Source organism: Podarcis erhardii (assembly GCF_964252035.2).
Source record: "Podarcis erhardii genome assembly, chromosome: 3".
In the NCBI taxonomy this organism is placed as follows: domain Eukaryota; kingdom Metazoa; phylum Chordata; class Lepidosauria; order Squamata; family Lacertidae; genus Podarcis; species Podarcis erhardii.
Window position 1 is genome coordinate 118,558,232 of NC_138507.1, and position 27,840 is coordinate 118,586,071.

At 47.5% G+C, this 27,840-nt stretch overlaps 1 protein-coding gene across 1 annotated transcript; it reads left to right on the forward strand.

Annotated features, from left to right (window-relative positions):
- Positions 1–1,023: 1,023 nt before the first annotated feature.
- FAM167A (family with sequence similarity 167 member A) lies at positions 1,024–27,840 on the forward strand. The gene is made up of 4 exons (XM_081855031.1): positions 1,024–1,376; positions 12,249–12,388; positions 17,352–17,893; positions 25,938–27,840. The coding sequence occupies exons 3-4, from the start codon at positions 17,444–17,446 to the stop codon at positions 26,199–26,201; spliced, it is 714 nt and encodes a 237-aa protein (XP_081711157.1). The 5' UTR covers positions 1,024–1,376; positions 12,249–12,388; positions 17,352–17,443; the 3' UTR covers positions 26,202–27,840.

The following is a 27,840-nucleotide window of genomic DNA, read 5'->3' on the forward strand; positions in this document are numbered from 1 at the left end:
TCTATGCCTCTAAGTTTTCCAGTAAGCTTCGCCATTTCAGTGTAATCCATCAGTTTTACTTGCCATTCTTCTTTCGTTGGTATCTTGTCGTCTTTCCATTTTGGGGTTAATAATCTCCTAGCCACTGTTGTAATGTACATTAAGCATTTCTTCCACTCTTTTGGCATGTCTTGTAAAGCCTAGCAAAAAAGCTTCTGGTCTTTTAACAAAAGTTATCTTCAACATTTTTTTCATTTCATTGTAAATTATTTCCCAATAGCTTTTGATTACTTTACAAGCCCACCATTAATAATAATAATAATAATAATAATCAATAATAATTTTTATTTATACTCCGCCCTCCCTGGCGAGAGCCGGGCTCAGGGCGGCTAACACCAGTAAAATTACAGTAAAAACATAATAGGAAAAAAAACCACCAATTTAAAATACAGGTTATAATGCAGTTTAAAATGCAGCCTCATTTTAAAAGTAGCCCATAGATCAAGACCATAAGGGGAGGGAAACATAAGGGTCAGACTGAGTCCAAACCAAAGGCCAGGTGGAACAGTTCTGTCTTGCAGGCCCTGCAGAAAGATGTCAAGTCCCACAGGGCCCTAGTCTCTTGTGACAGAGCGTTCCACCAAGTCGGGGCCAGTACTGAAAAGGCCCTGGCCCCTAGTAGGGACCAATCTAACCACCTTGTGACTTGGGACCTCCAAAGTGTTGTTATTTGTGGACCTTAAGGTCCTCCGCAGGGCATACAGGAGAGGCGGTCCCATAGGTATGTGGGTTCTAGGTAAAACTCTGTCACCTGTGACCCCTGCATTGCAGGGGATTGGACTAGAGGACCCTCAGGGGTCCCTTTCCAGCTCTATAACTCTATGATTTTTGTCTAGGCACCTGGAACTCCCTTTGCAAGGAATCTTGAATGAAACCTGGCAGGTCTTAGGACCCAGCCTCACTTGTTAAAAAAAAGAAAAAAAGAGAGGTATTCTTTTCTCTTTTGGGTCTCTTCAGGGTTATGTCTTAGTGGGAGGCAGAATCCCAGGCTGGCTGGCATGAATGAGAGACGGCGGACAGAAATACCGGCGTGAAAAGCCTCAAACTGGAATAGTACGGCAGTAGCTAGGCAACGGCCTTGACACAACCACACACACACACACACACACACGGTGGGAGAGAAGTCCCTTTGAAAAAAAGATGCACACACATTTTTCAAAGCCAAGAGAGACACAGCCAGTGACTTGGAGGTTTAGAGGAGGACTGGAAGCGACATCAGCAGCAGCACAGCTGAAGATATTCAAGTTAGAAAGCCAAGCCAGAGAGGCAGAGCAAAGCGTTGAAGTCTCGCCACTGGAATATTAATGGGGGATGCCCCTGACGCCATGCAAATTCTGGTAAGTTTAATATATTTTTAACTCTCCAGCTTCTCTGCCACCTTCCATCCCACCCACCACCTGAAAGGAGGCAGGGAATGATCGTTTCCTGAAGATGTTACCGGTACCTTATCAATGGCGTGTAAATTCTTGCACCCACCCTTACCCCAGGGCTCTTACTACCAGGTGGAGACTTTGACATTTACGCATCTTGTTCCCCCGGGCAATTTCATCCTATATATGTGCATATATTTCTAAAAACCACAAAGGTTGTGACTGCAAGAGTGCAGCTTCGGCAGCCGGTTCCGCAGAAAGGAACACGCCCCTTCGTCCCCTAAAACCTGCTTGGAGGAATTAGGATAGATGTCTCTGCTTATCTTCTGATAAGGGAAGGCAAGCTTTATTTCTGAGCCTGTTGCTTGCTGGGTGTGTGAGCAGCCCCACAACAGCACTCCTTCTGACCGCTCTCTCTCACACACACCCCGCCAAGAAGTCACGAGTGGTGTACAACGAAATCCGGATCTTGACACATTGGATATTGAGGGACCTCATGGAAGCGCGGTGTCAATGATAGAAGGACAATAGGACGCGAGGTTTCAAGTAAGAGCAGCCGAGATGCCTTTGGGTTGTGGGGAGATGTGGAATGGGGAGCAGCGCTTTGAATGAAGTAGCGTCCACAAATACAGCAGCAGCAAGCTGAAAAGGTGGTGAGATTTTGTTCGAACCCATGTTGCACCTAGTTGAACGTGATGGGTCCTGTGGCTTCTGTGGCTGGAGGGAACAAGGGCTGGGAAGATCTGCCCATTCCAGTCTCTCTCTGTTTTTCTTATTCTTCCTATCTTGAATCCGGTACTCCACATTTCCCCATGAATTTGCACATTAGGGGAAAAAATCGACTAGTCCTCATGAACATTCATCTGTATTTTAGTGCAAATTTCTCTGCCTGCAAACATTTCTGTGCACATTCCCTCCACCCTGATCTACATTTTTTTTTGCAAAGCAATTTCCCCCAATTTAATGCATTTTCATATGCTGTTTTCACCTAAATGTGCCTTTCTATGCATGCTTCATCCCAGTGTGTGCACATTCATGCCTGTTACTTGCCCAGCAAAATTCGCACAAGTGTGAATTTGAGAAGAGGACTCCGAATATTATTTCAAAAAGTGCAAATTTTGTAGGTTCGCCTTTGGATGAGAACTGGATCGAATTTCTTCCCTCAGAGTCTGTGATTTTCATATGATTGCAGACTCAGCTCCCCACTCTTGTCTCTTATTTATCTTCGAAAGCCTTACTGAAAAGGTTCATGTTCCACACCCTTTGCAGTTCTCATTGATGAAATGGGTGGGTTTTCCCTCCCTCTCTCCTTTTGTCTGCTGTTCTGCATCCTCTTTTTGAAAACGCGAAAGAAAAGCAATCAGAAGGTGGGCTCTCTTCCACAGCTAGTGACAGGTTTTGATCTCAGCCCCTGGGGGAAGATGCTCAGGAGATCGGCTTGGCATGCAGACAGTCTCAGGTTCAACCTTTGGTAAGGAACATCTCCTGCCTCAGACCCCAGAAAGTCACTGCTCAGATGAACCAGTGGTCTGAGTTGATATATAAGACACCTTCCTAAGTTCCTAACTCCTAAGGATCTGAGATTGGAAAGCCTGCTTTAGAAGCCAATAAGCAAATAAGAAAGGTTGTTGCTCTTGTTGTTTGCTATCAAATGGGGTGGATCCATGTTTAGCACAGTTTGCAAATACAGTGGTACCTTGGGTTACATACGCTTCAGGTTACATATACTTCAGGTTACAGACTCCACTAACCCAGAAATATTACCTCAGGTTAAGAACTTTGCTTCAGGATGAGAACAGAAACCGTGCTCCGGCAGCACAGCAGCAGCAGGACGCCCCATTAGCTAAAGTGGTGCTTCAGGTTAACAACAGTTTCAGGTTAAGAACAGACCTCCAGAACAAATTAAGTGCTTAACCCGAGGTACCACTGTATGCACAAAAGGATCATTTTCTGTTTTCAAAAACGTACCTACCTAAAAAGGCAGTATGCCACAAATAATAATAATAATAATAATAATAATAATAATAATAATAATATAATATTATTTATACCCCGCCCATCTGGCTGGGCTTCCCCAGCCACTCTGGGAGGCTTCCAACAGAATATTAAAATACAGTAATACATCAAACATTAAAAGCTTCCCTAAACAGGGCTGCCTTCAGATGTCTTCTAGAAGTCTGGTAGTTGTTGTTATCTTTGACATCTGGTGGGAGGGCGTTCCACAGGGCGGGTGCCACTACCGAGAAGGCCCTCTGCCTGGTTCCCTGTAACTTGGCTTCTCGCAGGGAGGGAACCAGCAGAAGGCCCTCAGAGCTGGTCCTCAGTGTCCGGGCAGAATGATGGGGGTGGAGACGCTCCTTCAGGTATACTGGACCGAGGCCGTTTAGGGCTTTAAAGGTCAGCACCAACACTTTGAATTGTGCTCGGAAACGTACTGGGAGCCAGTGTAGGTCTTTCAAGACCGGTGTTATGTGGTCTCGGCGGCTGCCCCCAGTCTAGCTGCCGCGTTCTGGATTAGTTGTAGTTTCTGGGTCACCTTCAAAGGTAGCCCCACATAGAGTGCATTGCAGTAGTCCAAGCGGGAGATAACCAGAGCATGCACCACTCTGGCGAGACAGTCTGCGGGCAGGTAGGGTCTCAGCCAGATGGAGCTGGTAAACAGCTGCCCTGGACACAGAACTGACCTGCGCCTCCATGGACAGCTGTGAGTCCAAAATGACTCCCAGGCTGTGCACCTGCTCCTTCAGGGGCACAGTTACCCCATTCAGGACCAGGGAGTCCCCCACACCTGCCCACCTCCTGTCCCCCCAAAACAGTACTTCTGTCTTGTCAGGATTCAACCTCAATCTGTTAGCCACCATCCATCCTCCAACTGCCTCCAGACACTCACACAGGACCTTCACCGCCTTCACTGGTTCTGATTTGAAAGAGAGGTAGAGCTGGGTATCATCTGCATATTGATGGACACCCAGCCCAAACCCCCTGATGATCTCTCCCAGTGGCTTCATGTAGATGTTGAAAAGCAAGGCAATTATTATAATTCAACCAAGGAGTTCAAGGCAACATTCATCATTCTCTGCTCCCTTTTTTTGCCCACAACCACCATGCAAGGTAGGATAGGTTGAAAGACAGTCTAGTCCCAAGGTCACCCAGTGAGCTTCATGACTGCGGTGGGATTTGAACATGAGTCTCCCCAATCCTTGTCCAGCACTCTGACCAGTACATCACACATGCCTAGAAATGCTGGATTTCTTGAGTTAAAATTCTGGCAATCTTAGCACCATGTGACAACACCCCCCACCACCACCACCACCAAGGGTCAAGCAAACAGACCCTGGGACAGATTTCCCCAAGGGCATAATGCGCTGATATAATATGAATCTCCCATTTATTATTCATTGGCTTAGCTCCTATATTTGTTTACCCATTTGCAGGCTCACGTCCATGCATCCATTTAAATGAGCAGGATGTTCCTTTTTTTTTTTGCAATGCACAGCTTTGGGAAGGTGGAAAAATGCTGTTCTGCAATTTCTCAACCTCCTTCTGCAAAAGCACTAGAAAATTGCATCCTGTTGTCAGCAAACGCTAAGGACTCTCAGCAGGGCTGGAATGAATTTGTTCCTGCGAATTTTCTTATCCTTTTTTTTACATCAAATATTTAGCGGCGTGATAGGGAAATCGAAATGATGGCCTCATGCTGATAAGAACTGGAATTCCAAGTTGTTGGGGGTTTATTTTTAAAGGGGGATCTGGGGCCTTGATCAATCCTTGGCCCTTGGCATAGGTCTGATATGGATGACAGTCTACTGCAGACTTCCTCAACCTCAGCCCTCCAGATGTTTTTGGCCTACAACTCCCATGATCCCTAGCTAGCAGGACCAGTGGTCAGGGATGATGGGAATTTTAGTCCCAAAACATCTGGAGGGTCTACTGAATGGTCACTTAGCACTGTGTGCATGCAGAACCAGAACCAGGGGTGGCTAGTCTGTGCCCCACAGGCCATTTCTGCCCAGCGGTGGAGCAAGCTGATTGGGTGACTGGGGCAGCGCACATGCCCTGCACCCAGGAGTGGGGCCAGCCACCCGCAGGGGTGGGGCGAGCCGGGAAGGACGTACCGTGGGGCCTCTGAGGAGTCTGCCTGCCTGCTCCCACTCAGCCGTCCTACAGCTGGGGCGCAGGCAGCGGGCAGACTGTTTGAGCAGCATGAAGCCTGTGGACGCCCAAGCCACCGTGTCTGTGATGGCCTGGGACTCGGGCTCGGACTCAGAGCCAAAGGAGTCTCAGTCTGCACCGAACCCTTTGCCTCAGGCGGCATCTGAACCTAGTATGGGGCCTGATTCTGAAGAGCCCCAGTCTGCACAGGTTCCCCTGCAACAAACACCAGCTGGGCCATGTCAGGGGCCTGAGCCTGCCCTGGCTCCAGATGTGGGGATGACCTCGTTGCCTTCAGCTGGGCCATCACTTACAGCTGCTCCATTACCAGTTGGGTCAAGAGAGGCTGAGGCGGCCTCTGGGTCTAGTAACCCACCAACGTCTCCTGAGCTGCAGAGACTCAGGTCCGAGAGAAGGAGAGACCGGAGTACTCGCCTTCAGGCGAAACAGGGAGGTGAATCACTGGGGGATCAGGATCAGCCATTACCCCGACAAAGATAAAAGGCTGCTGGACCCTGCCCCAGGTTGCAGGAGCAACGTTGCTGTTTGCCAGAACCTGCCTGTGATCCTGTGCCTGTCTTTGCCTGGTTTCCTGCCTCGTGTCCTGCCTTGGCCCTGTCGGACTGACTCCTCACAGAACCCTTGGATTCGGGACTGGACCTGGACCGCGTTGCTCGGGTTACCCCCGGGCCCAGCACAATGTCTCTCCCAGGAGAGTCACGTGGCTCGGGCACGCTACAGGCCCCATGGTGAGTGCCACCCGGCATTTGGCACCCCCCTCAGTGGTGACACCCAGGTTGAGCCGTCCCCACTGCCCCCTTCCTCCGCCCCTGTTTCTATCCCCCCAAAAAATTTTAGGGCCTAAATCAAGTGGGGCACCTTTGGCCCTCCAGAGTTGTTGCTGAACTACAACTCCCATTAGGCATTCCATTTGCCTATTCCCCTCCTCCAAATGTAGGCAAGTATTTGGAGGTGGGTGGGTGGGGTGGGATTGCCCATGCATCACACGTCCTCTAAAGCAAAAAAAAATTAAAATCTCTTTTCAAACTGGCACCCAGTTTTCTTTCACACAGCCCAACACCCCCCCCCCCCGCTTGTTTTTCCCTTTGCCACTAAAGGACAGGAAAGAAAGTGTGGCTGTGGAAGATGTTTCTGTTCTTTTTTGAAGAGCCTCATTGCTCACCCGCGGCTTCAAAGCTTGCTGGCCATCTCTTCGCTGATCACTATGGCAACGTTTATCAATGCAAAGTTGCCACAGAGAAAGTGCTGAAGCTTGATGTAGGAGACCCACTGCCTCCTAGGTGTGGCTCCTGTCAATAAAGCAAAACAAAATAAAGATTTCTCCTTTTTGTTTTTGTTTTTTTAAAAAACCCATGACCAGAAGGGAGAAAGCCTAAACGGCCTCGGTCCAGTATACCTAAAGGAGCATCTCCACCCGAGGGCCTTCTGGTGGTTCCCTTATTGCAAGAAGCAAAGCTATAGGGAACCAGGCAGAGGGCCTTCTTGGTAGTGGCACCCGCCCTGTGGAACGCTCTCCCATCAGATGTCAAAGAGATAAACAACTACCTGACATTTAGAAGACATCTGAAGGCAGCCCTGTTTAGGGAAGTTTTTAATGTGTGACATTTTAATGTATTTTTAATCTTTGTTGAAAGCCGCCCAGAGTGGCTGGGGAAACCTAGCCAGATAGGCAGGGTACAAATAACAACTTCTTCTTCTTCTTCTTCTTCTTCTTCTTCTTCTTCTTCTTCTTCTTCTTCTTCTTCTTCTTCTTCTTCTCCTCCTCCTCCTCCTCCTCCTCCTCCTCCTCCTCCTCTTCCTCAGTCTTAGAGTACACTAAATATAGTACATTTCCAAAAGGAATCAATGTTGTTTGGAGACATGGTCTCTAAGTCATTCATAGGAAGCTGCCATCTAACAGCACAGGCTATTTTAGGATAAACACTTGCCAAAAGTATGCCTCACTCTCACACATGAAAGGATTATTTGCATCTGCATAGATGCACACATAGAAATAATTACTGTAATTGAAACTGAAATTATAGTCAACAAAAAGGCAAAAAAAAAAAAAAAAAAAAAGCTAATGCGATTCAACAAATGCATCAACAAGGGTATAGTTGTCCAGGTCAGGGGAGTTTTACCCCATTCTGCCTTGGTCAGACCACACCTGGAGTCCTGTGCCCAGTTCTGGTTCCACAGTTTAAGAAGGATATTGACAAGCTGGAATGTGTGCAGAGGATGGCGACCAAAATGATCAAAGGTTTGGAAACCAAGCTTTATGAGGAACAGTAAAGGGATTTGGTTGCAGGTAGGTAGCCTTGTTGGTCTGCCATAGTTGAAACAAAATTAAAAAAATCCTTCCAGTAGCACCTTAGAGACCAACTAAGTTTGTTATTGGTATGAGCTTTCGTGTGCACGCACACTTCTTCACTATATATAAGGGTCTGGTGACTTCTGTTCCAGTGTATCTGAAGAAGTGTGCATTTATTAGGTACGCGGGTGATACTGTAGGTTAAACCACAGAGCCTAGGACTTGCTGATCAGAAGGTCGGTGGTTCGAATCCCCACGACGGGGTGAGCTCCCATTGCTCGGTCCCAGCTCCTGCCAACCTAGCAGTTCGAAAGCATGTCAAAGTGCAAGTAGATAAAAAGGTACCGCTCCGGCAGGAAGGTAAACGGCATTTCCATGCGCTGCTCTGGCCAGAAGCGGCTTAGTCATGCTGACCACATGACCAATAAAGCGAGATGAGTGCCGCAACCCCAGAGTTGGCCACGACTGGACCTAATGTTCAGGGGTCCCTTTACCTTTATCTATGTTATTGGTTTACCTTTTATGGGCTTTTATGGGCCATAGCTCAGTGGCAGATCACATGCTGTCCATGCAGCATCTATCTCTGTCATCTCCAGGTCAGACTCCAAAAAAGTCAACTCCCTGTGTTATTGTAAATTTCATGAATGGATCGAGAGATAGATAGTCTGACCCCTACTCAGCATGGGCACACTTTGAACCAATGCTGCTTTGCCAGTACACTTAGTGGCCAAAATTGTAGAAACCTTTTAGAAAAAGTGTATTTCCGAGGTTTGATGGCTCATAACACCTGATTGGCTCTCTAAACGCTCATGCTCACTAGCTACATTCAAATGGAGGAAAGCTACTACATATCAACCTAAGCAAGTTGTGCCTCCTTTTTCTAGTTATTTGGCTATAACTTTTGATAGAATACAGATAATTGAACAACCTTTGTTGCATTACATTTTTCATTAAATGATCTTTCCATTGATATATAATTTTATGGTTTTATTCCAAAGAAAAGTGGTGTTATGAGCCATCAAACCTCAGAAATACACTTTCCCCCAAAAGGTTTACACAATTTCAGTTTTGGCTACTGGTGTAATATGGGGCACTTGGGTCGTGTGAATGAGGTTGTTGTTAGGATTCATTCCCCGTGTTGCAGTCATGGGATTGTTTTTATCACATGACAGTGTATGTTTTCATTCCACATTGTGGGAAGTGACGGAGGCAGGATGTTTTTATTACTGTGTTTCTGTGATGTAGGACATCTGTCCTCTGTTCTTTCTCTTTGCTGTCTGATGCTGAAGAGGAAGGAGCTGAGTTACCATGCTCCGAGTGTGTATATGTAAATAAACGTATAGCCAAAACCTGTGCTACTGAGTCTGAACGCTGATTGCCTATACTCTGCAGATCCTGAAGTGTGCTGATGCCTCTTGGTATCAAACGCTGTGAAGTTTGGGCTGGAGAAAGCTTTTGAATCTCCCAAATGAACAACAAGGAGGGCATGTGTCTCTGCCAGACTCCTACTCATGTGTAGGACCTCCTGACAGTTGTTGCTCTGAACACCTAAATTGCATCTCTCCCCATTTACTGTCAAAGCCTGTTGCTTTCTGGGGTGTGCAGGATCTTATAGATTAAATGTCCCTCCCTTCACATACTGACATACTCTGCCCAGGTGCAATGGATGTTTTCCAACTCTCTGAGGGTAATGAGCCATACCTCCCCTTTGGCTAAAGTCGCCTCATTTTACTCCAAAGAACTGGGAGGAATGCAAAGATCATACTTGGCTTTGGTTCTGGAACTCCATCCAACGCCTCTAAGAAGGGGTTGAATTTCTCTAGGGTACAGAAGGACCTTGTCAACAAAGAGCTTAGAACTTCTTCTTATCTGGTCAGGGAAGATCCTGAAATCTGCCAGCTTTGTGGCTGGAATCTTTTCATAACAGCTTGCATTATGCTGCCATTATCTGGATTTGTGATCTGCACCTGATGCAGCCACTCCTTGCAAACGTCCTTAACATTCTCCTTCTTTTTCTTTGCTTAAAATGCTTCCTGGTTATGATTAGGGCTGCTTGTGACTTTTTAATAAGTTGGGTGACAATATGTGAACTATGTAACGGGAGCTCCTTCAAGCTGCAAAGGAATGCTAATTGCTTAAGTATATACTTAAATACCTCTCCACCGTAATAATGCAAACACCGTCCACTTACGCACTTGGAGGTACTTGATTAGAGAATGAGGTTGCGGCATCAGAATGTTCTAGCAAAGCCGTTAGTTTTCTACAGAGGTAGGCAGGAGGGTTATCTCTGTTGGGATTCCTGCTCCGTGTTTGCAGTCATGAGATTGCTGTCTATCACATGACGGTGTATGTTTTCATTCCACAGTGTGGGAAGAAGATGGAGACAGGATGTTTTGTACTACTGTGTTCCGGAAAGTGGGACTATTGTCCTTTGTTTCTTTCTCTTTGCTGCCTGATGAGAAAGAGGAAGGAGCTAAGGCAGAATGCTCTGAGTGTATTATATGTAAATAAAGTAGATTAGCCAAAATGGTGTGCTACTGAGTCTGTTACGCAAACTGCGAATACTCTGCGGATCCCTAAGTGTGCTTATCCTTCTTGGTATCAGTCACTGTGATGTTCGGATTGAAGAAAGCTTTTGAACGATCGACCAGGAGGGAGAGAACATGCCAGTCGGGCATGTGTCTCTACCAGGGTCCTACACGAGAGTAGGACGCTCATAACAATCTCTTATGAAGATCCCATAATCCAATTCCGCAAGGTTGAAGGTGACTCTGCTACCCCTTGCAAACATCTCCTCCGTTGCAGGAATCATAAAATCATAAAATTGGAGAGTTGGAAGGGACTCTGAGGCTCATCTAGTCCAGCCCCCTTTGATGCAGGAATAAGCAGCTGTCTCATATGGCGATTGATCCTGCAACCTTGCCATTATCAGCACCATGCTCTAACCAGCTGAGCTAGGAGGGGAGAGTGCTCTTGAGTGGTTATGTGATCTGCTGGAGCACAAAGACAATTAGTGGTCCTTCATTGCTCCAGCAAGTGAAAGGGGTGATAGCAAGGCTTTCACGTTTGCTCGTGACCTTTTACTGTAGCTGTAAAGAGAGTCAGAGAATGAGAAATATAACCAAGCAGAGGCCATATTCGTCTCCCTTTTTAATGAGGTTTCTGCTTCACAATAGCCATTTCAAAGGCAGCAAGTCTTTGCAAGACTGCGTTTCTAATTAAAAGCCATTTCGGTCAGCAGATGACCTTTCATTAAAGTTCAATGTCTTCCACATCTTGAACCTATGCAACGAGAAGTAAGCACAACTGAGGTCAAGGAAGCTTACTCCCAGGAAACGATGCACAGGAGTTAGGATTGCTGTCATGCTGGTCCTAATCAATTGGCTATCATGTTATTTACTTCTGCTTTTGGAGGGAAAATGTTGGTGTTAGACACACACATTAAATGTATCCCCATTGAGTCCGAGAGGCCAAGCCAACTGCTCTGATCATCAGCACTTGAAAAGCACTGTGCCTTTGTCCATTCTGGTTGATTCCAAGCGGTGTGGGCCAAACCAGGTCACTTGATGCCATTGGGATGTCAGGTGATTGACAGGTAGGCAGCCCCACCTGGGTAGATCATCTCCTAGAGAACTCCAAGACATTTCTTGGTGGGGACACCAGCATGCAATTCCTTCACCACACTCCTAAATCGAGATTGACCCTTCCACAGCAAAGCATACATGGGTGGTAAAAAGGTAAAGGTAAAGGTAAAGGGACCCCTGACAGTTAAGTCCAGTCGTGAACAACTCTGGAGTTGCAGCGCTCATCTCACTTTACAGGCCAAGGGAGCTGGCCTTTGTCCGCTCCGCAGACAGTTTTTTTGGCTCATGTGACCAGCATGACTAAGTCGCTTCTGGAGCAATGGAACACTGACACCAGAGCAGTGCACGGAAACACCATTTACCTTCCCGCAACAGGTATTTAAATTAAATTAAATTAAAAACTGGTAAAAAAACAAAAACAGGAGCTCAGCCCGTCACGGGGATTCGAACCGCTGATCTTTTGATCAGCAAGCCCAAGGCTCAGTGGTTTAGACCACAGCGCCACCCGCGTCCCTATATGGGTGGTAGTGTGGTTCATATGGTAAACTGCCTCACCAGGAATGCAGTGTTGCTCTGAGACATTTTCTGTTGTGACAAATAAATGCAAATAATAACAATCATTATTATTTGTACTAAAATTAAAATACATTGTGATGTTGACTCAATTGTGAGAATCAGCCCTGGGACTTTTCGAAGTTAAGTTCTCTCTCTCTCTCTCTCTGTAAATTTCCAGGCTGACATATTTCTTCCTGGTGGCTTTAATTGATTGCTCAATATATTTTTATCACACAGATGGCAGTTAACCTCTCCTCTGGCTGGAGGGACTTTCAAGGCTGACTGCAGTCCTCCTGGATACATGAACACTCTTTCCTCGAAGAGAATATCGCCGATTTGCCTCCAAACCTTACGAGGAAAAGGCAAGCTGGTGACAGGTAAGTCCCGCTCACCTCAGCTTCAGCTTATGAATTATGGTGGAGGGAGGGAGAGGGGGAAATGAATTCCCTGCATGAAGAGCCAGTTGCATTTATGGCCCTTGCTAAACCGCTCCCCTTGATTAAGAAGATCTCCCTCTAGATAGATTCACAGTAACCATGGTGATGGGCCTCCCTAAGCCAAAGGTCATTGGTGCAGCCATCATTTTGGACCAGTGCAGCCGATGTCTGAGAAGGAAGTATATAAGCCCGAAGTGCTGCTAAAAATAAAAGCGGCTGGGCTTTGTAGTCTTCCCTGTTTACAGACGTTAGAGACGTTAGAACATCAAAGATGGAACAGACCAAAGTCTTTTCTAGTCCAGCCTTCTGTTCACCAGCCGGATTGAAAACAATCCAAGGAACAACATCTGCACTGAATGCAGAATATCCCAGGTTTAAGTCCCGACATTTACAGGTATGCTCTGCTTCCACAGCTGGAGGCATCAACTTTGCATGTTTAGACCTTTAAACCACCCCCTTAAATAAATTCAGACAAGACTCATTTTTGGCAGAATTTAGGACACAACTTTAGGGACGTGGGTGGCGCTGTGAGTTAAACCACTGAGCCTAGGACTTGCTGATCAGAAGGTTGGCAGTTCGAATCCCTGCGACGGGGTGAGCTCCCATTGCTCGGTCCCAGCTCCTGCCAACCTAGCAGTTCAAAAGCACCTCAAAGTGCAAGTAGATAAATAGGTATCGCTCCGGCAGGAAGGTAAACGGCGTTTCTGTGCGCTGCTCTGGTTCCCCAGAAGCGGCTTAGTCATGCTGGCCACATGACCTGGAAGCTGTGCGCCAGCTCCCTCAGCCAATAAAGCGAGATGAGCGCTGCAACCCCAGAGTCGGTCACGACTGGACCTAATGGTCAGGGGTCCCTTTACCTTTACCTAGGCCACAACTTTATTGATTACAGCAAGTGAATGGTTGCATAGGCTCTGGTTCGACTAGTTCTCTGCACCATTGCAGGTAGTGCTGACCCAGAGTTCCAGCATAGGTCAGCCAAGGGTGAACACCTGGATAAGTGGAAAGCCGGGAGCAGGCTGTCTCCACCACCCAAATGTCCCCCTGGACTCAGGCACGGGCACAACCCCTTCAAACCAACGAGTCCCTGGATTCCTTTAACGGAATACCCTTCACATAGGGATGGCGAGAGCGTTCTCCCATCCCTATCACCTGAACCAGAGCCTATCCACAACCTTACAAGTTGTGACGATTTGCTACGCGGCAGGCGAAACCCAAATGGCACCAGCCAATCAGCCAAGTGGGGAAAATTCTTGCTGTGCCCCTGTCCCAATGACAGACGACACACGATGGCATAGCAAGGTCAAGCGTGCAAGCCATAAATATAGGGAGAGGTGGGCGGTTGTTCTGATGCACGCACCGAAAGAGGAAGCTCTGGGTCACATGCACAGGTATATATAGGTCCCTTGATCTGTTTAGCTTGAGTCCCATTGGCCTGATTGAACCCTACATCAAGGGACCTACCAATCGGGTGTTGTGGCTATCCAAACATACCCACCCACAACACAGGGTTAGGTTGCCAGGTCTCACCGCAACATGTGTCCTCTTTAAAGGAGGACCCAATTTCTGAAAATCAGTTGCTGGAACCCACAGGAGATGAGAGTGTTGCTGTTGTGATGGGGTCCTGCTTGGAGTTTCGTCACAGGAATCTGTTTTTCTTCTTCTGCCTATTGTAATAATAATAATAATAATAATAATAATAATAATAATAATAATAATAATAATATATTATTTATACCCCGCCCATCTGGCTGAGTTTCCCCAGCCACTCTGGGCGGCTTCCAATCAAGTGTTAAAAACAATACAGCATTAAATATTACAAACTTCCCTAAACAGGGCTGCCTTCGGATTTCTTTTAAAGAGAAGATAGCTGCTTATTTTCTTCACATCTGAAGGGAGGGCGTTCCACAGGGTGGAACTACCAAGAAGGCCCTCTGTCTGGTGCCCTGTAACCTCACTTCTCACAATGAGGGAACCACCAGAAGGCCCTTGGCGCTGGATCTCAGTGTCTGGGCTGAACGATGTGGGTGGAGACGCTCCTTCAGGTATACAGGACCAAGGCCGTTTAGGGCTTTAAAGGCCAGCACCAACACTTTGAATTGTGCTCGGAAACGAACTGGGAGCCAATGCAGATCTCTCAGGACCAGTGTTATGTGGTCCCGGAGGCCACTTCCAGTCACCAGTCTAGCTGCCGCATTCTGGATTAATTGCTGTTTCCGGGTCACCTTTTAAGGTAGCCCCACGTAGAGCACATTGCAGTAGTCCAAGCGGGAGATAACTAGAGCATGCACCACTCTGGCAAGACAGTCCGCAGGCAGGGAGGGTCTCAGCCTGCATACCAGGTGGAGCTGGTAGACAGCTGCCCTGGGCACAGAGTTAACCTGCGCCTCCATGGACAGCTGTGAGTCCAAAATGACTCCCAGGCTGCTCACCTGGTCCTTCAGGGGCAGATGCTGTGTGATTTTAAATTGCTTGCCCATAGCTTTTTTTAATTTCTTCTTTTGTCATTATATGCATCTTTATGCACATTTGATTGATTGCATTTATATCCCACTTTTTTCTCGAAGGAATTCACTGATGGCAAACATGCTTCTCCCATTCCCCATTTAACCTCCACAACCACCCTGTGAGGTAGGTTAGACTGAGAGACTATCACTGGCCCAAGGTCACCCAGTGACCTTGATGGCCAAGCAAGGATTTGAACCCTGGTCTCCCAGGTGCTAGTCCGACTCTCTAACTACTGCACCACACAGTCTCTCTTGAGCCCAGTGTGTACATTTTTGTACCCATTACCTGCCTGAAAAACTGCATTGAAAATTCAGAGAAGTGTGGGTTTTAAGGATGGAAGTGTTTTGGTTTGCAATGGCCTAATCATCACCTTTCTCCTTTAGATGACTTGTGTTTATTAAGACAAGAGTCTCAAATTATCTACCCGTATTATCTGCCTACTTTCCAAAAAGTAAAACAAATGCCCAATTAACAGCTACAAGGGAGCCAGAGATTCTCTCTCTCTCTCTCTCTCTCTGTGAATACCTTTTATCAACATCCCATTTAGAGCATCTGCCCCCAAAACAATAGCGACGTTGAGGAGAAAGTAGACCTGTGTTCTCTAAAAAGATTTGTTTTTCAATAGAATTCTTTCTGTGAAAAGATTCCCCCAGAATAATTACAGATTTGGTGTCGGAATTATATGAATTCCCAGCAAGCGTTCAGCAGGCTGGACAATTACCCAATAGCTCAAATTACATTTTAATGCGTTTGCACGAGGTCGTTCCAAGAGTTCATTTCTGGCCACGTTCCCAGGTGGACAAAAAGTTGGTTTTGCTTTACATCGCACCCTTAGAAGAAGAAGCCTGAACTGTTTCTGAATCCAGCACCAGATCTAATTGTGTCACTTTGGAGAAAGTCACATTCCTATTTCTCTCTTTCCTGTTCAGATAAATTTGGGGCACAGGGGAAGGCAACACTGTTTTTGTTGATATATAGGGTAAAGGTGAGGTTCAAATCCAGCTCTATTTATTTATTTATTTTAATTATTTACAGCTTTTAAAGCCTGCTGTGCACTGAATAGTTTCAATCCCAGAGCAGGGAATCAAGTGACAAAAACAAAACAATGCATAAAATTAGCAAAATAACCACCACTAGGGGGAGTTCTGCTGATGCACATCAACTAGGAACTCCCCCAGGGTCACCGATAGGGGGCGTGGCTTAGGCCCTCACCTCCATAGGCCACGCCCCCTGGAATCCTTTATCGGACTACCCTTCAATATGCGGGGCAGGTGATGGCGCTACCTCCCCTCTTCCATCTACAAAAAAATACCAATACCAACGCCTAACCACCAATACTAAGAAAGTTGTGACGACTTGCTACGAGGTAGGCGACAACCAAGTGGCTGGTATGTGGGAAAAGAGGGAGATCCCTGCCTGTGTCTGTGTTTAAATCGGGCGTGCCACGCCCCCAAAGCCAGCCGATTGGCTGGGCACAGGGTGACGCAGCCAGGGATTCCCCCAATCGCGTGGGGGCTGGGGCCATGACGTCCGCAATCCCACCTCCTCTGCAGGGCGGAAGTGGCTTTCTCCCAAACTGCCTCCCCACAATCATTAACATCTGTGGAGATGCCCCACTTTCCCTCTGGCTACAGCTTTGGTTGAACGGGCCACATCATGAGACAGGGTATTCTTGATGATGGCCCCCCTCCCCAGTTCTGGAACTCCCTCCCAAATGTCCCCCATCTTAGCCTCATTTCGGCACAAGATGCACAAACCTTTTGCTTCCCCAGACCTCTGGAATGCAATCTTCCTTCTTGGCAATGCCGCAAGAATGCCGTTGTTCCATTAAAGTAAATAGAGTTATTGTGCCATATTAGTTTCCCTGCGCTCTCAGGGCAGGCTTGAAGTATGAAGAAATAAATAAAGACCTGCACCTGTTAATTGCTTTCGTGGGTGGGCTCCCATAAGCCATTACACCAGCCCTTCCTTGCCTCCCAGGTAGCAAGGCTCAGCAATGCAAAGCTGAGATCGTGTCAAGCACGGTAACAAGATAAGGGTTTATTAATTGTGTAACACTCTGCTACAGTATTTCTCCCGCTCTTCTCTCCCTCTGACCTCATCCTTAGTAATCCGTTTCTTCGCCCTGAGCACGGTGCCTGACAGGTCTCTCTCTGCAGCAGGAAAAGCCTTCTGCGGGAAAGCTAGAGAAAGCTTGTTTGCTCTTGCCCGAGAACATCACCAGACAGCCGGGGCGAAGTCTCTTAGAGAGACGGTTTAAGCTGAAGGCTTTCACTTCCATTTTTCTCAAGTTCAGGTCATATAAGGAAGTTCTGGTTGCTCGTCCGATCCTCCCCCTTCTCCCCCCTTGACAATTTGCGGCTGAAAACCAACAATGTGCCTTTGTGTTCCTGCTTAGATGGTGTCCCGTGTTGCTAAAGGGGGTGTCTTGGACTGAGTGGCTGAGTCCCAACTTCTGAGCAAAGGAAATTTGGATCAACTGATCACTGCATGGATGGTCTTGCCTGGATATTGGAGCCCTCTGCTAACCTCTTGATGGATGTTGAGGGCATTCTGCCGGAAAGTAAGGTGTCTGCTCCTAAGATTGAGATAGAAGAAATGTTGGACGGTGCAGATCCTGAGACGGGAGGAGGCGCTCCTCCTGACGACCACTTGCGGAACCTGAAAGCTCTAACGGAGAAACTGAGGCTGGAGACGAGGAGACCCTCCTATTTGGAGTGGAAGGCCCAGCTGGAAGGGATTGCATGGAAAAGCCACCCGGAGCCTTCTGCAGAAGCCAGCCGGGATGAGAAACCAATGGGGGAAAGTGTTCCTTTAACAGAGGTGCAAGTTCATATCAATGGAGGCTCTTTGAAAGCGCAAGTTCCGGTGATGACCCAGGAGAAACTCAGTGGCTTTGGAAATATTGATGAGGCTCTCAACTGGGTCAGGAAAGAACTGGTAAGTTGGTTCCTGCTTATGTTTATTAACCTTTTAACTGCGTTGCTTCCTGACGACCTGTTTTGAGCATTCACCCTGATTTCTTTGCAGGGAGGTTAGACGACGCTGGCTATTTAATGAGAATCCGTTCTGATTTGTTTGTGGGGAAGTTAGACGGCTTGGAGTCGAAACCAGTGTTATCCTGCACTTACCGCAGCACTTTCCTTATTGCAAGAAGTCTGACCTCTTGGGGAAACAGGTTTGTTGCACAAGGCCTCCCCATCAGCAATAAGTGTGCAACCTAAACTTGCTGGCATGTGATTAAATATCACCCTCAAATAGTGACAGCTTCGAAGTTCTGCATGTTCCTCTGACTTCAGTGGGTCTAGTTTCTTATGTATGTGTGCTGGATTTCACCCTAATGGAAGAAGAAAAATCTCACCCCTCTTTAGTCCCAATTATTCACAGAAAACACACAACTCTCTCTCTCTCTCTCTCTCTCTCTCTCTCTCTCTTTTCTTTCTTTCTTTCTTTCTTTCTTTCTTTCTTTCTTTCTTTCTTTCTTTCTTTCTTTCCCTTTGTTCTTTTATACATGCAAAGTCTTCATTCTGTAAGGAAAGGAAAAACAAAAATAGGCCTCTGCTCTCAAGGAGCTTACAGTCTGAACGGGTTTTTTTTGTTCCATTTCCCCCCTCTTCCTTCTTGTTCCTTTCCCTCTACTGTTCCTTCTTTTATTTCTCTCCGTCCTTTATGCAATAAGCTGGCTGGCATGCATAACTTTTTATACTCCTTCCAGCAGCATTTAAGGAACTCCTTCCGAACTGGAGATTGCAATAAAATTGCATATAAGTTCACTCTGTCTCTGAGCTCCCCTGCCTGACATTCGGCTCAGTTGTGCTGTTTTTTTTTGGGGGGGGGGTTCTTCTTCTCTCACCTGCTTATTTCGCCACTATAACTAAAAGAAAAGAAAAGAAAAGAAAAGAAAAGAAAAGAGATAACCTCAGCAATGTTGCTTAAAAATAAATAAATCTGGAGAGGGATCATAGCTCATGAATTCATGGAATCTTGTATAACTGAGAGGGATTTTGGAGTTCATCTAGTCTAATATCCTGATTAATATGAGGTCAATGGCAGCATCCCTGTCTGGGGCCAAATAAATGCATGCATTGAAGGAACACCTGCCACCTCTGAAGGCAGCCAGTTCAGCTGCCTAATAGAAGAGTTTGGATTTGATATCCCGCTTTATCACTACCCGAAGGAGTCTCAAAGCGGCCAACATTCTCCTTTCCCTTCCTCCCCCACAACAAACACTCTGTGAGGTGAGTGAGGCTGAGAGACTTCAGAGAAGTGTGACTGGCCCAAGGTCACCCAGCAGCTGCATGTGGAGGAGCGGAGACTCAAACCCGGTTCCCCAGATTACGAGTCTACTGCTCTTAACCACTACACCACACTGGCTCTCAATAATGTTTTGACCATTGGAAAGTCCCTTCCAAAATTTAGCTGAGATTTGCTTCCCTGCCATTTCCACTTATTAGTTCTAGCACTGCTCTCTGAAGCAACAGGGAGCAGTGGCAGAGCTTCATGCTCTGGTACTGGGGGGGCGGAGAGCAGGTGGGGCTGGTGCACGTCCCGGGCATGTGGCGTGCCACCCACAGGGGCGTGGTGCGCATCCCGGGGGTGTGGCATGACTCCTGAGGGTGTGGCACATCACCTGTGGGGGTGTGGTGCCCAGTGCAGGTGGGGGAACAGCTGTGATGGCACCCCACCGGGATCATGCTGTCGGGGGGGTGCGCTCCCCCCGCACTCCTCTTCCTCTGCCCCTGACAGGGAGCACATGTGTTGCGTGTAGAAGCTCCCACGTTCAATTCTTAAAGAATTGGGAAGAGTCAGTAGAGAGGAAGGAGAAATTTGATTTGCATTTCAGGGTGAATCTATGCAACTGACACTTTCGGAAACGATACACAAACCAAAGCAGAGGCATCCTCTGAAATCTGCACTTCTCTGAATTTTGCAATGCCATTCTCCAGCAAAGTAATGTTTCAAAAAAGAAAAAAGGAAAAAGGAGAGTGCATTTACTAGACTAAAGTGCAAAACCACAACTAATCCATTATGCGGCAGCTAGACTGCTGACCAGGAGAGGCCGCCAAGACCATATAACATCGGTCCTGAAAGACTTACATAGGCTCCCAGTACGTTTCTGAGCACAATTCAAAGGGTTGGTGCTGACCTTGAAAGCCCTAAACGGCCTCGGTCCAGTATAACTGAAGGAGCGTCTCCACCCCCATTGTTCTGCCCGCACACTGAGATCCAGCACCGAGGGAATTCTGGCGGTTCCCTCCCTGCAAGATGTGAGGGAACCAGGCAGAGGGCCTTCTTGGTGGTGGCACCTGCCCTGTGGAATGCCCTTCCATCAGATGTCAAGGAAGTAAACAACTATCTGACTTTTCAAAGACATCTGAAGGTATCCCTGTTTAGGGAAGCTTTTAATATTTGATGGATTATTGTATTTTAACATTTTGCTGGAAGCCGCCCATAGTGGCTGGGAATTATCATCATCATCATCACTATCACCATCATCACCATTAAATGCATATATTAGTGACAATAGTAACAAGTATTATGTTAAGGGTTGCCTTTGCAAAAATGTGCATGTTAGGCAAATAGGGCATGTGAAGATATGTATGTCAGGAGCAATTTGCATGAAAACGATTGAGTCATAGAATTGCAGAATTGGAAGGGACCCCATGGGTCATCTAGCCCACCTACTGCAATGCTTTTAAAATGCCACTGAATTTCCACGAGGACTTTTAAATAAATAAAAACATTGCAAACTGATATGGCATTGCAGGCATTGTGACACTGACTTCTTCGGAAGGTGGTGGACTCTCCTTCCTCGGAGAATTTTTAACAGAGGTTGGACGGCCACCTCTCATGGATGCTTTAGTTGAAATTCCTGCATTGCAGAGGGTTGGTCTAGATGACCCTTCCATCCCTTTCCCACTCTAATATTCTATGGTTCTATGAATAGCAGTGGATCTCCAGGGTTTTAAGGCAGGTGGTCTCCCAGTCCCAGCCCTGGCTGGAGACGCCAGGAATTGAACCCAGAACCTTCTGTACGCAGTGTGAGTGCACTAACCACTGAGCTATGGCCCAAGCACTCTTGCCCACCCCCACCCCCCACAATGAAGAGGAGACAGGTGATGCTGTCCTAGAGAAAATCACCTGCTCCATTGGCTGAATTTCCTGTACTTTCATCGTCAAAATAGCTTAATAGCAGTTTTGTGCTTCTCCTTCCAATCGATGTTAATGCCTGCTGTAATTGCATGCAGCCTGGAGACCGAACAGAGGCTGTGATTATAATGCCAGCCTAAGTTGATTTAATGGAAATGCTGACCAGGGCCCTTTGCTGAATTTAGAAAGGAAGACAGGGGGCAGGAAATCTTCGGGTTTTTCCCTGCATACCTCGAGATCTGCAGAGCTGGTGGCACCATTGGAGCAGGACTTTGGAGGGTCCGTTCAGCAGAAGGAGGAGAAGCAGGAAGAGCTGCCCACATGCTGAAGCCAAGTAGTACACACTGCGTGTTGAGGTCCCTGCTCCTGCCAACCTAGCAGTTTGAAAGCACGTCAAAGTGCAAGACATGATCAGAAGGTTGGCAGTTCGAATCCCCGCGGCGGGGTGAGCTCACATTGCTCAGTCCCTGCTCCTGCCAACCTAGCAGTTCGAAAGCACGTCAAAGTAGATAAATAGGTACTGCTCCAGCGGGAAGGTAAACAGCGTTTCCATGCGCTGCTCTGGTTCTCCAGAAGCGGCTTAGTCATGCTGGCCACATGACCCTGTATGCCGGCTGTACGCCGGCTCCCTTGGCCAATAAAGCGAGATGAGCGCCGCAACCCCAGAATCGGCCACGACTGGACCTAATGGTCAGGGGCAGTGGCGTAGCGTGGGTTGTCAGCACCCGGGGCAAGGCAAGTAATTTGCGCCCCCTAACCCTGGATTTGCGCCCCCTAACCCTATCCCTAACCCTAACCCCCAGATGTTGTGCCCGGTGCGGCCGGCCCCCCCTGCACCCCCCACGCTACGCCACTGGTCAGGGGTCCCTTTACCTTTAGGCAAAAACCAAATGGCTCCAGCCAATCAGCCAAATGGACAAAATTCCTACCAGGCCCCTACCCCCCAAACAGGCGACCCCATGACAGGCATAGCAAGGTCAAGCGCTAAATCCCCAGTTCAGGGAGGGTGGGCGGGTGATCCGGCGCATGCAGCAAAAGAGGAAGCCCAAAGCTGCGTGCCCAATATGTAAAACCTTTGAGCCCAACCCACTACTGGGAAAACCATAGCTGACTTCATATCTAACACTAAATCATGGTTTCATAAATCATGGTGCAATAAACCATAGTTTAGAGCTATGTACAAGTTAGGCGGAAGAAATATGTTCTGCTTTTTTCACGCTTATTTTCAAGTCAGAAATCTCCGCCCCCTTCCCTTGTATAATCTTGTGAATTAGAGAGAAAGAGAGAGAGAGAGAGAGAGAGAGAGAGAGAGAGAGAGAGAGAGGAGGTGCTTTTTCACACTTATTTTCAAGTCAGAAATCTCCGCCCCCTTCCCTTGTATAATCCTGTGAATGAGAGAGAGAGAGAGAGAGAGAGAGAGAATTGTGGAGATGGAAGGGACCACAAACGGCATCTAATCCAACCCCCAGAATGCAGGAATCTTTTGCCCCAAAGGGGGATCGAACCTATGGCCCTGAGATCAAGAATATTGTATACAAAGGCCAGCTTCATTGGCCCAGAATGCTGCCTTCTGCCTTCTGCACCACAATTAACCTGTCGCTGGTTCTTCATCTATTGCCAAAGGAGAATCTGTGAGAAACTCGACCTTTTTATCTGGGACACCCGAAACCGAGCACCAAGTCTGAAGCCAGGGAACAGGGATTCAGCGCTGGCACCTTTCCTCCGTGTCAGAGCTGTAATCCTTTTGTCAACCATCACAAGGCTTTGTCCGTTGCCCCTTTATGCTCCTATCCTGTGGAGATCAGCTCCCCACCGACTCCCTTCTTTGTTTTACAATGGGGGGGGGGAGAGACCCTTCTCACCCTGAAAGAGCAAATGAAAGCTGGTGGGAAGCTTTATCTCCCTGGGAAAGTTTGGAAACTGTTGGGCCGGAGCTGCTGAAGAACTGATCCTCATTTCCCCCTCTCAACAAAACAACGGCAGAGTCCCATTGCAGATGGAAATAAGGTGGTAAGACTATAGGGGCACAAGAATTGGGGCCATCTAGTCAAGAAGTATAAGGGACGCAGGTGGCGCTGTGGGTTAAACCACAGAGCCTAGGGCTTGCTGATCAGAAGGTTGGCGGTTCAAATCCCCATGACGGGGTGAGCTCCCGTTGCTCGGTCCCTACTCCAGCCAATGTAGCAGTTAGAAAGCACGTCAGAGTGCAAGTAGATAAATAGGTACCACTCCAGCGGAAAGGTATACGCCGTTTCTGTGCACTGCTTTGGTTCGCCAGAAGCGGCTTAGTCATGCTGGCCACATGACCTGGAAGCTGTATGCCGTCTCCCTCTGCCAATAAAGCGAGATGAGCACCGCAACCCCAGAGTCGGCCACGACTGGACCTAATGGTCAGGGGTCCCTTTACCTTTGGTCAAGAACTACTTTTTCCATAAGATCTAGATGCCCTCATAATCAGAGCAGCAGCAGCAGAAGTCATTTTGAAGTTATTCCCACTGTTGAGATCGACCAGGCACCTTCATGGTGTTCTTTTCAGGACCTGCTAAAAACATTCCTGTTTAGAGAAGCATACGCAGATGCTTAGAAAGCCAATGCAATTCCATTTTAGTATTTTAACTTTCGTATGTGTTAAAGCGTGGTTGTAAATGTTTCTTGATTTTATTATTTTTCCAATTCGTAAACCGCTTTGAAGAGGGTGGTTTTGTATGTGTGTGTGTGTGTTTTGCAATCAGGCCACGTGTAAATTCTATGAAATTAATAAATAACAATAACTCTTATAGGTGACTCAGAAACTTCAGCTTGTCCAAAATGCAGCGGCCGGATTACTGGCTGGCCTTCCATTCTAGATCTCATAGAAGACCAGTTTTGAAATAGCTGCATTGGTTGAGAGTGTGTTTCTGATCAAGGTGCTCACGTCACTGTTTAAAGCCCTAAATGACTCGGGCCCCAAATACCCAAAACATGGTCTCCTTCTTTACATCCCCTCTCAGGTGCCGCAATCAGTAGAGGTGTCCTCAATACAGTTGTACCTTGGAAGTTGAACGGAATCCGTTCTGGAACTCCATTCAACTTCCAAAACGTTCAGAAACCAAAGCGTGGCTTCCGATTGGCTGCAGGAGCTTCCTGCAACCAATTGGAAGTCCCGGAAGCTGCAATGGACATTCAGCTTCCCCCAAAAATTCAAAAACCGGAACACTCACTTCCGGGTTTCGATTGTTTAGGAGCCGAAACATACAAGTACCAAGGCGTTTGACAACCAAGGTACGACTGTAGTTCCTCTGCCCTCTGAGCCAAGGGTGCTGGTGGTCCAGGAGAGAGCCTTCTCTGTGGTGGCTTTTAAATTGTGGACCTCCTTCGCTACAGAGGTGCACCTGGTGCCTTCATTATACAGCTTCCGGAGAAGGCTGAAGAAACACCTCTTTACCCTGGCTTTTGGCGCTTGAGGTGTACGTTTTTAGGACGCAGCTTATTCTTGTGATTGCAAGTTGCTTCAAACTGTTCTTAACATTGTGCTCTGATGTTGCAAATCACCCCGGGACCTTAAGGAAGAGGAGTGTGCAAATATTCTTGCCTACCTTTAATATAAATATTCTTTAATATTTAATATAAATATTCTTGCCTACCTTTCACCCTAAGGGCCCAGAGTGGGTGACTACAATTAAAATGGAATGTTAAAAAGCTTTTAACCATAATTATTTTCAGAATGTTTTGTTCTGCTTCGTTTTTAAATTGTGCCTCTGTTTGGCATCGGGGTTTCCTTGGGGGGGGGGGGCAGAATAAAAATCCAATAAACAAATTTGCTCCCTTCCCCCTTTCCTGGTTAAAGTTGCCACTTTAATCTTATCCTCCAACATTTCTCTGATGAAAACTGGGACTTTTTCCTCTGATGAAAACTGGGACATTCTAGAATCAAATCATATTCCTAGGGCCCTGTGGGACTTGACATCTTTCCACAGGGCCTGCAAGACAGAGCTGTTCCACCAGGCCTTTGGCCAAGGCACAGTCTGACCCCCTCCTTTGGTAATTTCTTCACAGAACTCTAGCCCTATGGTTGCCATCAATTTGATTTGAACTGATTTTATAATGAATTGATTTTAGAATGCTGTATTATTTTACTGTTGTTAGCCGCTCTGAGCCTGGCTTCAGCTGGGGAGGGCAGGATATAAATAAAATATTATTATTATTATTATTATTATTATTATTATTATTATTATTATTATTTCTCTGATGAAAATAGGGACTTTTTCCTAAGGAAAAGTGGGACATTCTAGGATCAAATCATATTCCATACCCTCTAACATTTCTCTGATGGAAATAGGAATGTCCTAAGGAAAAGTGAGGGACAGGGGTGGCGCTGTGGGTTAAACCACAGAGCCTGGGACTTGCTGATCACTAGGTCGGCAGTTCGAATCCCTGCGACAGGGTGAGCTCCCGTTGCTCGGTCCCTGCTCCTGCCAACCTAGCAGTTCTAAAGTATGTCAAAGTGCAAGTAGATAAATAGGTACCACTCTGGCGGGAAGGTAAACGGCGTTTCTGTGTGCTGCTCTGGTTCACCAGAAGCGGCTTAGACATGCTGGCCACATGACCTGGAAGCTGTACGCTGGCTCCCTCGGCCAATAAAGCGAGATGAGCGCGCAACCCCAGAGTCGGTCACAACTGAACCTAATGGTCAGGGGTCCCTTTACCTTTACTTAAGGAAAAGTAGGACATTCAGGGATCCAATTAGAAGCCGTCCAGGGGCTGTCCCTGGAAAGTAGGGACACTTGGAGGGTCTGCTTTAAGCCCTCATGCCCCTTGACTATGAAACTATCACTGCCTGCCTTTTGTGTTCCAGATGGAAATGCGTCTCCAGGACCAGCAGCTGGCCCGGCAGCTGATGCGCCTGCGCAGCGACATCAACAAGCTCAAAATCGAGCAGACCTGCCACCTCCACCGGCGGATGCTCAACGATGCCACCTACGAGCTGGAGGAGCGGGACGAGCTTTCTGACCTCCTGTGCGACTTCCCGCTGACGTCCTCCTTTAGCCTCTCCACCCCGCTCAAGCTCATTGGTGTGACAAAGATGAACATCAACTCCCGCCGGTTCTCGCTTTGCTAGAGGGAGGGGATGGGAGGGCAGAGGGGCAGAAGTGGGCGCAGAGGGTGACCTTGCCGACGAAGAGGAGGAGAAGCTTGCTTGTCCTTTTGCTTGGCAGGGGAAGGCAGGTGAGGTCGGAGGACAAAGAGGGAAGGCGGAGCAGATCTGGCAAGGGCTCTTCCACCAATCCAGTACGGCTGGGCGATGGCTACAGTCAAGATCATGTTCCCAGAGTGCTTTGCAGGAAAGATGGAGAACACAAACAACCAGGCTCCCTCAAGGCGAGGCAGAGAGGCTACCCTAACCCAATACTTTCATTCAGAAACAGTCTCCCCTCCCCATGGGTGGAATAAGGGTGTGAAGTATGGTTACCAAATGTCCCCATTTCCCGGGGACAGTCCCCGGATTTACAAATCTGCCCCTGGACAAAATCCGTCCCCGGATTTCATTTAATGTCCCCAGATTTATATTTTAAGTGTTGTAGATTTATTAGTAGGGAATGAATGTTGCGTGGTTGGTTCAACGGCATAAGACACATCATATGGGGACTTCCGGTGAGGCAAAATGGTGGATGCCATGGCAGTGGGCAGCTCCTGAAGCCAGCCAGAGCCAACTATGCTACCAGGTTGGCTCAAAGCTGCTGAGACTGCCACTGTCGCTGCCACTGCTGAGGGTGAACCGGGGACGCCCTCTGCGTCAACTGGGGGAACCACTGCTCCTCCCCATGACCCAAATCAAGCCGGGAGTGAGAGCACCCGGCCACCCAGCCGACTGCCCAGCGGCGCTCCGGGGCCAGGAAAACCCTGGAGCTGACGCAGTGAGAAGGAGAAAGAAGAGAGAAAAAGATGAAGGAGAAAAAAGAGGGGAGCCCCGACCTTGCTGTACTGCTGAGGATGAGAGGTAGGAGAGCACTGGGAGGTCAAGGACACGTGGCCGAGCCCAGGCCCAACCTGAGCCTATTCCACAGTAGCTAGTGCTCCAAGAGAGCAGGTCAGGGCCCAGAGGAAGGCCATCTGACAGAGGAGACCACATAAGAGAAGATATTACTTCTTAATTTTTCAAAAAACAAGTGTCCCCAGATTCTTTGAAAAAAATTTGGTAACCTTAGTGTGGAGAGATGTGGCATGGCATGGATATCCAGTTGAAGTTAAATGGTCATTGGGGCCAAGATAAGGGAGTGGTCCTTCATGCATTGACCAATTAATCTGCCTTTGTGGAATTCCACACCACCTGTGACCTTATCGGCATCCACATTGCCGCAAGTGAAGAAGCAACTCTGTTGTCCTGTTCCTGTCCCTTCCATCATTTTCATAGGGAGATCCTCTCAAAGAGAGAAGAGTGCTGCTCTCATTTATATAGAATTCTATACACTTCTGTCACCTTGTTCTTCATTTGTTCCCTCCGAAACTAATCCTCGACACCCTGCATTTATCCTTTATCTGAGGGGAGAATGGCTGCCAGTATTGTCAATAGACAATATTGAGCTAGATGGATCCATGGTCTCAGTCAGTGTAAGGCAGCCTCCTAGGATGTTCCTGTGGGAAACAGTAAGAAGTGAAGGCAGCCAGCATGGCAAATGGTCGGGGTCATAAGAGCTGTCCAGAGTACCTGGTGGATTCATTGACAATAAAAGTTGGGGTCCTGGCTAAAGCCAATTGGC